At 38.8% G+C, this 17,933-nt stretch overlaps 1 protein-coding gene across 1 annotated transcript; it reads right to left on the reverse strand.

The window, feature by feature from the left end:
- Positions 1–268: 268 nt before the first annotated feature.
- Positions 269–17,423, reverse strand: LOC131311097 (disease resistance protein At4g27190-like). The gene is made up of 4 exons (XM_058338425.1): positions 16,957–17,423; positions 14,823–14,943; positions 732–3,665; positions 269–586 (listed from the first exon to the last, which is right to left on the reverse strand). Exons 2-3 carry the CDS (start codon positions 14,830–14,832, stop codon positions 742–744), a joined length of 2,934 nt encoding a protein of 977 aa, XP_058194408.1. The 5' UTR covers positions 14,833–14,943; positions 16,957–17,423; the 3' UTR covers positions 269–586; positions 732–741.
- Positions 17,424–17,933: the final 510 nt, after the last annotated feature.

Consider the following 17,933-nt stretch of genomic DNA (forward strand, 5'->3'; position numbering starts at 1 on the left):
CTGGTCTAGTTATTTCGCAATAATTTAGTTTTGATCTTAATATGGTTTTCTCATATCGAAAGGCTATTAACCCCCTCCCGACACCACTGATCATTTGAGAAGGGCTATACAAACTTCTTCCACAGGCTTCAGATTTCTACATTTTTTTGAACAAATTAAGTGAAGAAATAAATCCACAAATACGGATTTTTTGCTTGAAGTAAGTACTACATAATACCGATTAAGAAAAAAGTACTCCTACCAAGGAAAGAGAACAAGAACAAGGATATCGTAGGAAGAGGACATAGCTGAAACCATACAAATATTGAAAAGCTGATAATATAGTACAAGTTTGTTTTTTGTTTTTTTGGTAAATTAATTTCCGTTGGAAACCAAATGAACATACAAGCTAGAGGGGCATACCCCTACAAAAAGCTAATAATATAAGTGCAAATATGTTACATGAGATACTTACGAATTACTTGGCCTCGGCAGAGCATCTTTTTCATAGTTGGAAGCCAATACTCTGCATTGAAAGCCAGTAATTTTTTCCAGATCAACTATTGGATTATCTCATTGTCGGTGAACCTCTTTTCCCAATTCGGTCCTACAAGATAAATCAAAACAGTAGAAAAATAAGGACAGAACTTGAAATAATTTAGAAGAGACAAAAATAAGCCAAAAACATAATTTGACTAATTTTTGTCTTAACATAAACTCTTTTTTTTAAGTTTATCGACATAACTGCTTACTTTTAAAAATTCAGGGCTCCAACTTAAAAAGTTGTAATTTGGCGGCATGATTGTCCCACTTTAATGCATCCCACCACTCCCGATAGCCCTTAATTCCCTTCAAATTAGGAGCGCTATTAGTGTCAAAGGGGAGTTTCCTCAGCTTCGGAGTATTCCCTATTCTCACTTTATCCAGTGATTGCCAACACGTGGGAACACCTTCAAAAAGGCTAACAAATTCAGGCAAATCTTCGAGGTACAAAAAAGACAATTTGGGTAGAGCCTCATATTCCACCTTTTCATCCTCTGGAATCATCCCCATGAGTCCCATGCAATATCCGACAGTCAACTCTTTCAAGTTGGACATTTGTTGAAGCATGAATCTGCTTGAGAAGAGGCACTCAATTAGCGGACAAGACCACACGTCCAATTTTGTTAGATTGGTAAAGCTGTTTACATTTAATGGTGGTGGTGGTGATGATGATGATGATTGTCCCTCCTCCATCTCCAAACAAAGAATGGACTTCAAATTCGACAGTTCGCCCACAATCAAATATTCTAAATTAGAAAAAGCACTCATTTCAAGCCCATTTCTATTGACTATTGTTTCAAGCGCAACACATTTTCGAATCCGGCAAAATCTTAACTCGTTTGTGTTTCGCGTGCCCAATTCTGATAGAGCTTTGAGTTTTCCATTCCCGCTTAATATAAAGCCATTTGAACGGTTAAGTGCATCCTCTATGGCTGGGGGAAGGTCACTATCCCTTTCTTCTCCTTCATAAGCTAGAAACCTGTTATACTTCTTACTCCATTCATGAAATAACCAAGGTTCAAGTTCGTATAATTGGTGTGGACGTTTCCCAGCTAAGAATACGAATTGCATCAGTCTTCTCTCTTTCCATGGTATGCTATTTTGCAGGAAGTGTTGCAGATTACCTACCATGCGGAAGTCAAACAAAAGAGAAGAAAGTGAACCCAAGTTGCTCAGTTCTTTCGCAATAATTTCTGTACTTTCATCGCTCAGTCGACTTGTAAGTTCAATTACTTCAATATGAGGAATCCCACATATCATCTCAACAGGAATAATTAACTCTTCCCTTTTCATCCCCCTACTGGCAATTTCCAATTTAGATCGTCCCACATAAAGCACTTCCAGCTCCTTGAGTGCACTAATCTCTTTGGGGAGAGCCTCCAAATCTTCGCAATCTAAAAGGACTAGTTCTCGAAGATTGTCCAATTTAGATATTGAAGTTGGCAACAATTTAATACAGGTGCGTGACAGATCCAACACTCGGAGGCTAAGCATGTTATCAAAGAAAGTTTCTGGAATCACCTCTAAATTTTCATTTCCTTGAAGCAACAAAGTCAAAAGCTTCGGGCAGTCTGGCGATTCTGGCAAGCTGCGCAAGTCATGATTAATAAAGGATATTCGTGTTGCATTTTTCCATTCCACCTCCTCTGGAATCATCTCCGAAGAAATTCCAGCTCTCACCAAATGTGTTGGTTCCTCTCCTTGCAGGAAAGTCATTGCCAATACCATGTCTCGAACAACATCGTGCATCTTTATAGAGTCATCTTTATCACATTTCTCCAACAAAGATGCATCTAGAAGAGCTTGCAATATAGCTTCTCCCTTATCAAGGGCCTGTTCCAAAGTAAGTTTACTAGAAAAAATACTCTCTGCTCTCCAATATCCTATCAATCTAGATTTTTCAATCATGTCGTCTTCTGGATACAATCCACAGAACAGAAGGCATTTCTCTTCAGTATTCTTTAATTGGTCATAGCTTGCCTTTACTACCTTGAACACTTTGCCATTCAAGTCCCCAATGACAGATGTGGCAGGTGACCTTAATTCTCTTAAGAAATTCTTCCATACATACACATTTTCCTCTTTCCGTAGTGCACCGCATACGACTTTCAACGCTAGTGGTAAGCCATCACATTCTCTAACAATATCTTGGGCATACGGCTTGATGGTTGAAAGCGTTGCAACGTGACCCACTCCAGAGGAAAACATCTCCCACGCTTCTTCGCTTTCCAAAAGTGAAATGTGTACTTCAGCATCAGTTCTCATCTTCCGGCAAACGTCCATTTTTCTGGTTGTCAAAACAACTTTGCAACCATTTTGTAGATTGGCATTGGGGAACCCTACAACCTTTAAATCCACCTCATTCCAGACGTCGTCTAAAAGCAAAAGGTACTTCTTGCCCTCAAGTCTCATAAATAATTTACTTGCAACTCTATCATTAGACTCGTCAGCATTTATTGCTATTGATAACCGCATCCCGACTTCCTTTTGTAGCTTTCTAATGGTCCAAGATTTTGAGACAGTTACCCATATGACAAAATCAAAAATTGTTTTGACATCAGGGTAATTGTTCAAAAGGTCCAAAATAGTAGTCTTACCTACTCCTTCCATTCCCCAAATACCAATCTTTTGAGTGCTCTCATCTCGAAGTTTATTCAGTACCATGTCTAGTGTATGATGCGCAGAACTTGACAATGTTGAAGCGGGGTCGGGCCTTCTCTCAACTCTAGCTAGTGGTGAATCAACGAGAAATCCATTTTCAAACTTTTTTTCTATGAGTAGGTCAATCTTGGAGATCATATTTACTACTTGCTTACCAAGCTTCATACGCTCAAAAATGTCTGGAAATAATCCCCAAACACATTTCTTGTCAACATTGAACTCTTGTTCTAAGGTCACAACCTTGTTCTCCATTTCTGCCACCTCGTTTCTCCAATTAACACATTCTTGAGTTGGAGTTTTCTGCAGACGGAATCTTTCAATTTCGGCAACAATGTCATCTTTCTTGGAACGTAATTCCAATGCTTTCTTGCAAAGTGCTTCCCAATTGTTTGTCAATTTTCTGGCGTAATTGATGCGTGTAGCAATTGGAACCCATATGCATTTCTGAATCTCCCAGGTAGGTGGGATGGAAGCTGCAGCAACTGACAAATGCAATATGATTAGTTGAAAAAATAGAAGTTTGGTTGAGATGTTAGGTTTTTAAGGCCAAGCAATGTTTCTGAGAAGTTAACTTGTTTACTTGGAGCTTGTTTGTTTGGTGGTATTTCACATCCCCGGGACCCCTCCTTTGCGAAAATAAGATTAATTTTTATTTTTTAAATGAAGACAAAATTGAAAATGCATTCCGTAGTACTAACCCAAACAAATACTCCTACTAGATTAGTTTTTTTTTCTCTCTACTATTCGTATTCCCAAAGGGATGTTGGTGATAGGCTTGTGAGGTGTGAGACAATAGAGAGGATGAGAATTGAAAGTGCGAGGCCAAGCCAACTAATTATTTTGGCGATTCAATAGGTGGTTGGATGTATAAATCTATGTGTTCGCTTGTGAAAAAAGAGTGGGAAGATTGGAAATGCCAACAACTTTTGGGGCCACCTCACTCCATGCGTAAGCTTGTGAAACGGCTGTGAGAAAGGCTGTAAGTTTGAGGTGCGCGCAATCTGACTCTAGACACCTTGTATTTCCAAAAAAAAATGGAGTGGAAAAAGAAGAGAGAGTGCAGAGAGAGTGAAGGGTAACGTGGGCTAGGGCTACCGGCTACCGAAAAAGAAAATAGTGCTCCACTTCTTAATTAACGATTATAAGATTAACTTAAAAGTTTTGGACAGTTTTTTAATCCGGTGAAAAAGAAGAGGAGGAGGTTATAAAAATCAAGATAAACCCATGAAAAAAAAAACAATACAATGACATTTAACTAAGGTTATGATTTTCAAATTTTCTAATAGTTCCTCTACTTTGCATAAAATCAAAAACTTGTCCCTCTGGAGAGGAGTAATGGCAATTTGCCTATGAACTCCGGATGTTCCAATCATAGGATGCAATTGTGAGGGACTATAAGCTACCGTATATGGTTAAACTTGACACGATTAGTACTAGAGGGACAAAATGTAGATTTCATTCAAACTAAAAGAACTATTTCTAAGAAATTTATCATTTTTCTATTTATGCCCTTCCTACGTGAAAAGATAAAGCTGAAGATTTTCAGGGGGATTCTGATTAAACGATGGACCAAAAATGGTCTATCATTCATGTGCTTTGTTTCATTTACTTTTTGTTTTATTTAAATCTAAACACGATCATTGGAATTCCAGTTTGCGACAATGACCAAGAGTCACAAATACTTCACTTCTTTAGTTAAGGATAATAACGAAAAATGAAAAATTATAATTGTAGAGACCCGTAAAATTTTAATTATTGAAAATGCTTATTAAATGCCTAATTGAAAAAATATAGTTTATTAGGAGATTATTTGAATTGAGGATTGAAATGAAGGAATTGAGACTTGAGGGAGTGTGTGTGTGATAAAAAGATATAGGGGTATAAAAGGGGTGTGTGTGGTGTAGGAGATAATTTCAACTCCTTGTATATCTCTCTCTTCCGTTCTCTCCCTCTCTCCACTGGCCTCTCTCTCTCTCTCTCTCAAAACCTCACTTCATCTCTCAAGAACTTTAAGAATCAACCTCCCACTGACCTTCCAATCACGTTCTCGAGCTCGAAAATCTTTGGGTCAAGCTTGGAGCAAAGCTTTGAGGTTCGAAGAGGCTAGGGCTTGTTCAAATCACTTGGATCTTTGTTATCGTCACAAGGTAGGGACTTCTTTACCTCTTTTATGTGTTATATGTTGATATGGTGTGAAAATCGAGCTTTGATCATCTCCCTTTGCTCATTTGAAAGCTGTCGAAAATCTACATAAATCGCCCAAAAACGTGTAGAGATCAATCCCTAAAATTGGGGGATCGATCCCCTTTTTCTTCTCTGGCTAGCAAGCTCAGGGATCGATCCCTGGTGATGGAGGGATCAATCCCCCTCTCCTCTAGACAACAATTTTGCTGTTTTGCGCCATTTCGACCGTATCGACTTTCGATCACTTTTAAACCCTTTCGGACACCTTCTAACCTATATTTTGCATATCCAGTTGCCTTCCTACGATTGTTCAATGTTATCCTTGATCTATTGGCCCTCTATTAAAAAGGAATGAATAATACTTTACATGGTTAAAACGTTAATAAAATGCACCTCGTGATTGGTTGATTACTTGTGGACGTTTGTGGCATATTTTGTGACATTGATGGCATATTGTAAGATGTTCAATGTATGAATATGATCATGGGGAAGTCTTGACTTGGATATAGAGTGAGGAAGTAGTTGTTTGGGTCGGAAGTTAGTTTAGGAAGTCTCGTAACACAAAGGGTGGTAATACAGAGACTCAAGCGGGTCTCGTAACGCAAGGGATGGTAATACGGTGATCCAAGTGGTTAGGGTATGTTCTTCGTAATGCAAGGGGTGACAATATGGTAATCCTCGTGGTGATATACTGTAACGCAAGGGGTGTTAATACAGACGGCAAAGATTGGTGATAGTGCGTTGAGTCAAAATCGTAGACTTGCATGTGTTTTGTAAACAATGTGGTTAATTTGTGATAGTGGTGTATCTTAGAATGATTGTTGTGAATGATTGGCATCCCTATGAATTGATTGCTATCCATCAATTGAGCTATCATGTCATCTTCCCTTCATACTTATCAGCATATTTGCATATAGAATTGGTAAATATTTTCCTACTGGGCTAGTGTAGCTCAACCTAATCTTTCTTTTTGGGTTCAAAATGCTGGTCATTAGCTTGCATGCATCATGTGCTTAGAAGTGAAAGATTTTTGGAAGCTAACTTCATTTAGTTAGTTAAGCATCTTAGTAATGACTCTCTTTTGACATAGTTGTATTTGTAACTTATCTTCTTAATCCTTTTTACTAAACATTTGTAATACTCTAAACATGTTTGTATTTGTATCTAAGTTTATTTGGGTCATGGTACCAAGGTTGTAATTCTCTAAACTTGGGGATTCAGTTTGTAAATTAAACAGATGAGAAACTCTTTTAGGTATTATATATGATATGCGAGGGCTTTCTATTGAAATGACTTATTTATTTATGTTAAATATTTAGGGTGTGACAAACTGGTATCAGAGCTACTAAGTTTGAATACTTTGAGACCATAGGGAGACTTCTAGTCTCATGGGTTCAAAATATCACGCCTTTTGCATAATATATGTGTGCTTGTGTAAAAAGACATTATTTGACTTATGTGGCATTGCATTTCAATATAGTAGAGTGGCATAGAGTTGTTTTCACCCATGTTGGGATAGTTGGAGGCTTTGACTTTATGAAATGATGTTGTTGATGAAACTTCTCTTTCTTATAACTTTTAGTAAGATGGCTCCAAGAACGCGTACTTGAGCAGGTGAGGCCGAAAGTCGGGGTGGTCGTGGCCAAGGGACGCCGGTTAAGGATGAAGTTAGTCATCATGGGGAAAATTCGAATGGGAATCCGAGGGAAGGGGCCGGACATGGTCAGAGAGATGAGGTGTCTGTTGTTCAAAATCCTTTTGCTAGGGATTTTGTCTCAGCTCTTACAGCTACAAACCTTCTAAACCCAGCTCCTAAGAAAAGTGCAGATAGTCATGCCTCGTCAGCGATGAGGGAGTTCAGTCGTAGGAACCCACCAACGTTCGATAGGTCGAGCAGTGACCCTTTTGTGGCCGATCATTAGCTAGCTCAGATCCGAAAACTTTTCAGGGCCCTTAAAATCACGGAGGATGACTTGCGAGTCAACATTGTGGTCGTTCAACTTATCGGGGAAGCAAATGAATAATGGGAGTCAATTTTGGAATCGAGGAAATACGCAAGGAGAGTGGCAAGGACTGTGGCTTAAGCAAATGAGCCACGTGTTGAGAACATAACTTGGGCCGAATTCGAGGTGCTCTTCGAGGAGCAATATTTTTTTGGAAACGAGTCGTGACCAATTGAGAGACAAGTTTGAAAGGCTAGAGCAAGTGAAAATGACTATATCGGAGTATGCCTTAAAGTTTCAATCCTTGTCCCATTTCATGCCGGAGTTAGTGGCTACTGAAGAAAGAAAATGTAGGCGGTTCAAAAAGGGCTTGCACGACACTGTGAAGAAGTTTGTTGTGGCACAACACAAAGGGAAGTTTTTCGAGGTCGTTGAGTGTGCGAGGAGCATCGAGACACCTAAGAAGGCACCTAAAAATACTAAAGTTTGGGAACCAAGACAACCAGTGGGGGGTATGAACTCTTCTTCGAGGAGTTTTAGTAGTCAAGGGAGAAAGAGACAACGAGATCAAATGTCAACTTCGTAGGGTCCGCCAAACTTTAGGCCGCCATCTTCTTCGTTTGAAACCCGAGGAATTTTTAATAGACCTCCGATCGTATGCCATGAGTGTGGTCAGGCGAGGCATATTTGCGCCCAGTGTCTGCGACTTTTGAACATGTGCTTTACTTATGGGAAGGCCGATCACTTTACTAGGAATTGCCCGCGTGGATAAGGGGCTCGTAGCGAGTCAGGTTTAGTGCAGCAGCCGAGGGGTGGACAGGGTTTTAGTCGGCAATCGTTTCGGGGTAATCAAAGGCAGCAGCAGTCTCACTTTTGTCATACCACTTCAGCTCAGGGATCTTAAGTTGAGAGAGGAGCGAGTTCATCTACGCCTACCCAAGGTTCCAGTCATCAGGGTAGACATGTTCTGAGTCAGACTATGCAAGGAAGGGATTTTGCTATCACTTCTGTTATTCCGCCTCCACCACCTCCTGTTACTTCTCAGGCCCCAGAAACTTCGGTTCTGAGGGGTACATTTCTATTGTTTAACTCATTTGCTAGATTACTATTTGATTTTGGAGCATCGCATTCATTCATTGCTACATCTTTTGCTTATGCTTTGGAATTGGAGGTTAAGAATATTAGTCCTCCATTGTTCATTGAGACACCTATAGGAGGTAGGTCGCCATTACATTGTATTTGCCAAGATTGTGAACTTATCATCCGAGATCGTCATTTTACCTTTGATTTCATCATGTTGAACATGTCGGGGTTCGATCTCATATTGGGAATGGATTGGATGTCTACGTTTCACACTACCATAGATTAATTTAAGCGTCGGGTCCTTATTTGTCTGCCTGGGGTTCCTTGTTTTGAGTTCTTTGGGGAGCTTCGGGAACCGTTAGAGCTGTATTTGTGTGGATCTCGGGAATAGGAGTTAGTGTATGCCTTACTAGCAAGTTTGGCCATAGATGAGGATGTATCCACGCATGAGAAATTACCTCTTGTTGTTTGCAATTTTTCGGGCGCGTTTCCGAGGTTGTTACCCAGTTTGCCATCCGAGAGAGAAATCGAGTTTTCCATTGACTTGCTTCCTAGTACCGCTCCTATTTTCGTACCTCCTTATCGTTTCACACCTGCCGAGTTGAGAGAATTGAAGACTCAGTTACAAGAATTGAAGTGTTTGGGGTTTATCCGTCCGAGTACATCATCGTGGGGAGCACCGGCCTTGTTTGCTCTGATGAAAGATGGGTCGCTTCATCTATGTATTGATTATCGTAAGTTGAACAGTGTCACCATTAAGAATAAGTATCCAATGCCTAGAATCGATGATTTGTTTGACCAACTTCGAGGTGCAACTTGTTTATCTAAGATTGATTTAAGATCCGATTACCATCAGTTGAGAGTTCGGAGGGAAGACATTCTTAAAACCACTTTCATACTTGCTATGACCATCAGTTGAGAGTTTGGATTGACGAACGCACAGGCAACTTTCATGGATTTAATGAACCGTATCTTTTGTGCCTATCTTGATCGATTCATGGTCGTTTTTGTTGACGATATCCTTATCTACTCGCCTTCGGATGAAGAACACCAATCTCACCTTTCTATTGTTCTTGAACTCTTGAGAGAACACCGTTTGTATGCCAAGCTTAGTAAGTGTGAATTTTGGTTGTTCGAGGTCAAATTTTTGGGTCACGTTGTATCAAAATATGGGGTGTCCATTGATCCGGGAAAGATAGAGTCCATAATGAATTGGCAGCGACTGAAGAATGTATTCAAGATTCATAGTTTCTTGGGCTTGGCCGGGTACTACCATCGTTTTGTCCTTGATTTCTCTTGCCTAGCAGCTCCGATGACTAAATTGACTCGTAAGGAACTCGCTTTGTTTGGAATGATGTGTGTGAGAAGGCTTTTGAGGAATTGAAGAGAAGGTTGACTATCGCACCGGTTTTGGTTATGCCCGAACGAGGAGTCGGTTATTCCGTGTATTGTGAGGTTTCGAAAGAGGGATTGGGGTGCGTGTTGATGTAATTGGGGTGAGTAGTGGCGTATGGGTCGCGACAATTGAATACTCACAAGTGGAACTATCCTACTCATGACTTAGAACTTGCGGCCGTCGTCTTTGCATTAAATAGTTGGCGTCATTATCTTTACGGTGAGAGATTCGAAGTCTTTTCTGATCATAAGACTCTAAAATAAGTTTTTTTTCAAAAGGAGCTTAACTTGCGACAACACCGTTGGATGGAACACTTAGAAGACTATGATTTTGAGTTGCGATATCACTCGGGAAAGGCGAACGTGGTAGCGGATGCATTGAGTAAAAAATCGACACACCTTGCGAGTGTAGCTATCCAAGAGTGGAAGACGATGAACGACTTAGGCTCGTATGCATTGCATTTTGAGGAGGTTCGAGAGGGAGTCACTTTGTGTAACTTAACTGTTCAATTAACCTTATCGACTCAAGTAATTGAGGCCTAGCAGCAAGACGAAGAAGCAGGGGAATTTTGTACCAAATTTCTTAGCGAAAATGCTTGAGAGGGGTGGATGATTCATGCCGATCAAGGTTTGCGATACCAAGAAAAATTGTTCGTATCCATTTCATGTCAGGAGGAAATATTGAAAGAATTTCACCATTCACCGCAAGCCGTGCATCTAGGGGGAACGAAAATGTATCATGATTTGCGTAGACAGTTTTGGTGGCCGGGAATAAAGAGAGATGTCGTTATTTTCGTGTCCAAATGCCTTACGTGCCAACAAGTCAAAGCCGAGGATCAATGACCCGCGGGGGAGTTACAACTAGTACCAGTGGCCGAATGGAAGTGGGAGAACATGACTATGGATTTCGTTACCAATTTACCAAGATCGCCAATAGGACATGATGCCATTTGGGTGATAGTTGATCGATTGACCAAGTCTATGCATTTCTTACCTATTCAGGTTTCGGATTCGATTGATACGCTTAGCCGTTTGTATATCCATGAGACTATCTGCCTTCATGGAATTCTCATTTCTATTGTGTCGGATCGAGATCCAAGGTTTACTGCATGCTTTTGGCAGAGTCTGCAGGCCACTCTTGGCACTAATCTCTTATTCAGCACCTCGTATCATCCTCAAACGGATGGTCAATCCGAGAGAACGATCCAAATTTTATAAGATATGCTTCGGGCTTGCGTTATGGATTTTTGGGGTAGTTGGGAAGATCACCTACCGTTAGTCGAATTCATGTACAACAATCGCTACCAATCTAGTATCGAGATGGTGCCATATGAAACTTTGTATGGGAGACTGTGTCGATCACCTGTTTGTTGGACTGAGTTGGGCGAGGCTACGATGGTTGGGCCAGAATTCATCCAAGAAACCTCCGAGAACATGAGAGCGATTCGTCAACGTCTTCTTGAAGCACAAAGGAGAACCACCGAGCAAGTCAAAGTGATTCGTCAAAGATTGCTAACCGGGTAAAGTAGGCAAAAGAGTTATGCCGATTGTCGTCGCCGACCATTGTCATTTGAAGTGGGGGATCACGTGTTCCTTAAGGCATCACCGCGTCAGGGATTATCTCATTTTAGGCAAAGGGGCAAGCTGTCATAGCAATATATCGGACCGTTTGACATTATCGAGAAGATTGGGGAGGTCGTGTATCGATTGGCCTTGCCATTGAAGCTATCAGGCGGTCATGATGTGTTCCATGTGTCAATGTTACGAAAGTACGAGCAGGATCCGTCACACGTTCTAGAGTGGCCCGAACTAGAGTTGGAAGCCGATGCGTCTTATGGGAAGGAGTCGATACGTATCCTGGATTCGCGCGAGCAAGTTTTAAGGGGTAAGACCATTTCGTTAGTGCGAGTTTTGTAGAGTAATCTCGAAAAAAAAGAGTCAACATGGGAAAGGGAAGACGAAGTTAGAAAAGTATCCACATTTGTTTCTGAACAAATCAAAGTGAGTCTTGAAATTTCAACCCTGTGATTGTTAACTTGTTGTTTAGTTACATATGTTGTGGCATAAACATAATTACTTGATGCATGATCTTAGTTGACTTGAGTTGTAAATTTCGGGACGAAATTTCTTTAAGGATGATAGACTATAGAGACCCGTAAAATTTTAATTATTGAAAATGCTTATTAAATGCCTAATTGAAAAAATATGGTTTATTAGGTAATTATTTGAATTGAGGATTGAAGTGAAGGAATTGAGACTTGAAGGAGTGTGTGTGTGATAAAAAGATATAGGGGTATAAAAGAGGTGTGTGTGTGTGTGTGTGTGTGTGTGTGTGGTGTAGGAGATCATTTGATCTCCTTGTATCTCTCTAACTCATCCGTTCTCTCCCTCTCTCTGCCAACCTCTCTCTCTCTTACTCCCTCACTCAAAAACTCACTCCATCTCTCAAGAACTTCAAGAATCAACCTCCCTCTGACCTTTCAATCACGTTCTCGAGCTCGACAATCCTTGGGTCAAGCTTGGAGCGAAGCTTTGAGGTTCAAAGAGGCTAGAGCTTGTTCAAATCACTTGGATCTTTGTTATCGTCGCGAGGTAGGGACTTCTTTACCTCTTTTATGTGTTTATATGTTGATATGGTGTGAAAATCGACTTTTGATCGTCTCCCTTTGTTCATTTGAAAGCTGTCGAAAATCTACAGAAATCGCCCAAAAATGCGTTGGGATCGATCCCTAAACTTAGGGGATCGATCCCCCTTTTCTTCTCTGGACCAGCAAGCCCAGGGATCGATCCTTGGTGATGGGAGGATCAATCCCCCTCTCTTCTGGACAACATTTTTGTTGTTTTGCACCATATCGACTTCTAACCTATTTCTTGCATATCAAATTGACTTCCTATGATTGTTCGATGTTATTGTTGATCCGTTGGCCCTCTGTTAAAGAGGAATGAATAATAGTTTACATGGTTAAAACATTAATAAAATGGACCTCGTGATTGGTTGATTACTTGTGGATGTTTGTGGCATATTTTGTGACATTGATGGCATATTGTAAGATGTTCCATGTATGAATATGATCAAGGGGGAGTCTTGACTTGCATATAGAGTGAGAAAGTAGTTGTTTGGGTCGGAAGTTGGTTTAGGAAGTCTCGTAACGCAAAGGGTGGTAATACGGATATTCAAGTGGGTCTCGTAACGCAAGGGGTGGTAATATGGTAATCCAAGTGGTTAGGGTTCTTCGTAATGCAAAGGGTAGCAATACGGTGATATACTGTAACTCAAAGGGTGGGAATACAGATGACATAGATTGGTGATAGTGAGTTGAGTCAAAATCATAGAGTTGCATGTGTTTTGTAAACAATGTGGTTAATTTGTGATAGTGGCATATCTTAGAATGATTGTTGTAAATGGTTGGCATCCCTATGAATTGATTGCTATCCATCAATTGAGCTATACTTTCATGTCATCTTCCCTTCATACTTATCACCATATTTGCATATAGAATTTGTAAAGATTTTCCTACTAGGCTAGTGTAGCTCAACGTAATATATCTTTTCAGGTTCAAATGTTGGTCATTAGCTTGCATGCATCGTGTGTGCTTGGAAATTAAAGATTTTTGGAAGCTAACTTCATTTAGTTAGTTAAGCATCTTTGTAATGACTCTCTTTTGAGAGAAATGTATTTGTAACTTATCTTCTTAATCCTTTTGACTAAACGTTTGTAATACTCTAAACATGTTCGTACTTGTACCTATGTTTATTTGGGCCGTGGTGCCAAGGTTGTAATTCTCTAAACTTGGAGATTCGGTTTGTAAATTAAAGAGATGGAAAACTTTTTTGGGTATTATCTATGATATGCGAGGGCTTTCTATTGAAATGGCTTATTTATTTATGTTGAAAATTGAGGGTGTGACACTAATCAAGTCGCCTTAAGAGCAGATTGACTACTACGGTTTTCAAACGAACATCGAACTCGTGTTCACTCGTTAAAAAGCTCGTTTGAAATTCATTTGTTACATAAACAACGCAAGCTTGAATAATTTAATTGGACAATGCTAGCCTCGGCCCTCAGGGCGGATGATAATAGATCAAAGGTGCATTGATATTCGCGAAAAGTGTATCGATGTTTGTGAAAGTGTATTAATATCCGTGAGATATTTGTGTATTATTCTATGGAGATTAACAAGACCAAATATAATTTGAAACTCATTAAGGTTCAATTCTGTTTAATTTTATTTATCTTTTTCGTTTTATGTGTTTTGTTCGTCTTTTCTAAACTTTTGTTAGATTTGTGTTTTTTTATTAATCATTCATTTCGACGAGAGGAGTCTATATAAGTACTAAAACATTAGGACCAAAAGCAAAAAAAATAAAATTCACCAAAGACAAAAACAATCCCAAAACAGTTGTCTTTTTAGTCTAAAGTGTCGTATTATATAAATTTTTTTCAATATCGGTCCATAATTTAATAGTTTTCTGATTTCTCTCGTCGAGATGAATTAATTCCAAAAATTACAACGAGGCTAAACAAAAAGTTATGAAAATAAAATATACTAAAAAAAGTCCTAGACCAAAAGTCAAGAATGGAGCCTAAGATTTGAGACCTAGATCAAATAAGCTATTGGTTGACAAGTTTTTTTTGGCCTCTATAATGTGGCCCTTGTGGCTTCCCAATTCAGCCCTTGGTGGCCAAAATAATTCGGCTCGTCTACTGCCCTTAGTGGCCATGAGATTTCAAAACTTTCTCTGGAGTGCTGAGAAAGGTCAATCTGCAAAACTTGGCAAGATTTTCTTCAATTTTAAGCTAAGTTTTATGTTTGCCAGTTCAGTTACTGTTGCATATAACCATGGAAATTAGTATGACTTTTACAGTCCTAGCATAATAGTATAGCAAGCAATGGGCAATGAATTGAGTATGTGAGTAATTTTCAAGTGCCATGGCCCTCTTTAATGGTTGGACTTTTGATCTTAGAAACTATATGCATTGACTATATAGATTAAGAAACATACAAACATAATACATAAAATTTGTAAAATTACCTTCAGCCATGAGATCGAGACGCCAAAAATCAGATGATCCTCAACTTTTTCCTTCCAGTAGTAAAGTACTTCACTTATAGAGAGGGATGGAGAAGCACAAATGTTGCACTACAGGGAGAACCTGAATATTATTAATTCAGATTAGTTCATTTTGAAATCCGAGTATAATAATACTTAGATAACAATGACTGTCTTAGTATGATGTATATACAACGAAATCTTGCCATCGTACGTATTGACATAGTAAGCAAAAGTACAAGTATTGATACATGAAAGAAATTTCCACACCCAGCTCGTTTTAATCAATCCAAGGTGACAGAATTATATTTATCTTGAAGAACTATATGATTTCCACACCCTCCCTCCTTTTAGAAAGCGGATTCTCAAGGTTAGATGGCATGCGGTGGTGAGTTTGAGAGGGTTCAAATCCGTCTAGTGGTGATGGCTAACAATTGCGTGTAACGCTTTAGAATTTATTGAAAATCGGGGCATTTTGTACTTCAACTTTTTAAAGTGGTTGTTGAGACAAAATGAGGCTGCAAAGAACCTTTTTAAGGTTCAAATATAATCTGCGATAGACACAAGGGAACAAAAGTTCATATGAATTTTCATATTTTGACCAAACACAAAATTCACATGTGGAGTTATAAATATTCATATTGTGAACCGCCACAAAAATTCATAAAAATGAGCCACAAAATATTGTAAGGGATGTACCATACACCCGAAAGGGCCGAAACAAGCGGTGTGTAGGAGTAAATCAAATGGTAACGCATGTATCATGATGCCGAGAAAAAAAAAACGCATGTATCTTAAGATAAAACCTAAATTGATCCCCGTTATGACAATCTATTCTCTTTTTTTTTCAAGATAAACGCCAGTTCACAATTACATTAATTAGTGTTACCGATCAACTTTATTTTAGTATCGCTAATGTCCTTGACAAGCTCAAAAGATGAAGGGTAAATTACATTAAACCACCGTAATTAAAGAATCACTGATTTTCAGTTTAATCTATTTAATGTCTAAAAAACAACATTTAACCCGCTCAAAGTATTCATCTGACGAAAATAAATTCCTTCCATTGGCAAAAACGAGAAGATTTTAGACGGAACTTGTCATGTGAACACAACATGATATGATGATAAACAATATCTTATGACAAAAGTACTCTTTTCTCTTCATCTAAGGCTAATTCCCAAAATTAGAACCTATTGTTGAGATTAGTCATAGGAACGCAAGCGATCGCAGGATATGAGGTGTTTGGGTTTGGAATAGCTTCTGTTTGAGTGTAGTGACTGGATTTGGTTTTCGATGAGGTGCTTTTAGGGAGGTTATATAAGAGTGAAGGTTAACCTGAAAAAAACTTGTTGGGCTCATGATTGTAGGCAAGAGGGTAAGTTGTGATTTTCCATTAATGCCATCTCTGACCTCTAGTATTTGTACAGTTTGAGGGCGTTAACCGTTGAGTTTTAAACTTTAAAGAAGTTAAATAAAAATGGGTCATAGTTGAGGGTTTTTTTTTTTTTTCCTCAAATTGCAAACGCACAATAGGCAAACACAAATGTCAAATGATCCACACATATTAGAGTAGCTTGTGGAGGGCGGGCCGTGTGTCCTCTCCACTTATTGAAAAAGCTTCAAAAACTTATGTTCAAATACAAAATTCAAACACAAATATACCCTAGATCGTTTTATGGGTAACTATTTCACGTGTATTTTGTGGATTCACACACATCAAATGATTTTAGACCCATCTATGATCGAATTTATATTCAAATTTCGAACACATCTACGTTAATATCATCTCCCGCGTATATGATATATACGTAGCGACCCACTTAGAAAGTAGAAGTCTTTAGATCCTTTTTCCACAATCTATATTCGAGGTATTAGAAGTAGAACGTACATCAGTCTTCGTTCTCAGTGGAAATCTAACGAAAAAATTATCATTTCAGCAAAAATGTTTTCATGAGCGAGCGAAAATACCACGTGAGCAAAATTAGTGATAATAACTTGGTTGGACAAAAAAGAGCGATGGTATTTTCACAAACGGTATTTTCCGCGCAAAGAGATAGAGAGAAAAATGAGAGAAAATTGAATTATGAGTATATATGGATTTGCAACTTCTCACCAGAATTAATTTGGCATGCTTGTCAACGGAGTTGGATCTCAGAACTAGGACAAAGATCGGAGCATGGAATTGGATTCTTTTTAGCGGATCAAACGCGGCAGATCGATCTCACTAACTAAAACAATCTTGTCTGTAGATCAAGAAACACACACACGGAACACATGAAACATGTAAAATTACCATCGGCTGCCATGAGAGATAATTGACAAACTCTCGATCGAGACGCCAAAAATCAGATGATCCTCCCAACTTCTTTCTTGCAGTAGCAGTAAAGTAGTACTTCGCTTATAGAGGAGAGGGATGGCGAAGCACAAACGTTGCACTTACAGGGAGAGAAGTACCAGTGGGAGGAGTAATTCTGATTAGTTCATTTTGAAATTTGAGTATACTAGTAATAGTAAATGGAGGAGTAACAATAATGAGTTCTTTTTGAATTAATTGAATTAAGCATTTGCTTTAATTTGCTTTATTCACGCGTCTCATATAAAAGCAGATATGCTTGCAATTTGCACAATGACGATGGGGCCCCAAGTGTGTGTCCTGTTATGCTTGGCTTCGAAGCGATCCTCTCCCCCTTTATAATTTGGGAAGGAGATGAGTATTGTGTAGTGGCGGAATTAGGCCCCGTTTTCACTAATAAAAAATTACTAAAAACGTAACGCATAATCATATTATTCTAAAATACGAAAATCTTATTATTTTAATTCGTTTGAACAAGTACGAAAATCTTATTATTCTAATCATATTATTCTAAAGAGATATAATTAACTTTTGTCTATAGGACTCTCATAATCACGTTTCTGATCTACAGGATCCTAAATAAAGAGCAGATACTTAATTATGAGAGTCTTAGAGACAAAAATTAATTATGATGCTTTAGAATAATATGATTAGAATAATAAGGTATTCGTACTCGTTCAAACGAATTAAAAAGTGGCACACTTAATTTTTTAGACCGTTTATATATTAAAAAATAT

This window comes from Rhododendron vialii, chromosome 12a, assembly GCF_030253575.1.
Source record: "Rhododendron vialii isolate Sample 1 chromosome 12a, ASM3025357v1".
Taxonomy (NCBI): domain Eukaryota; kingdom Viridiplantae; phylum Streptophyta; class Magnoliopsida; order Ericales; family Ericaceae; genus Rhododendron; species Rhododendron vialii.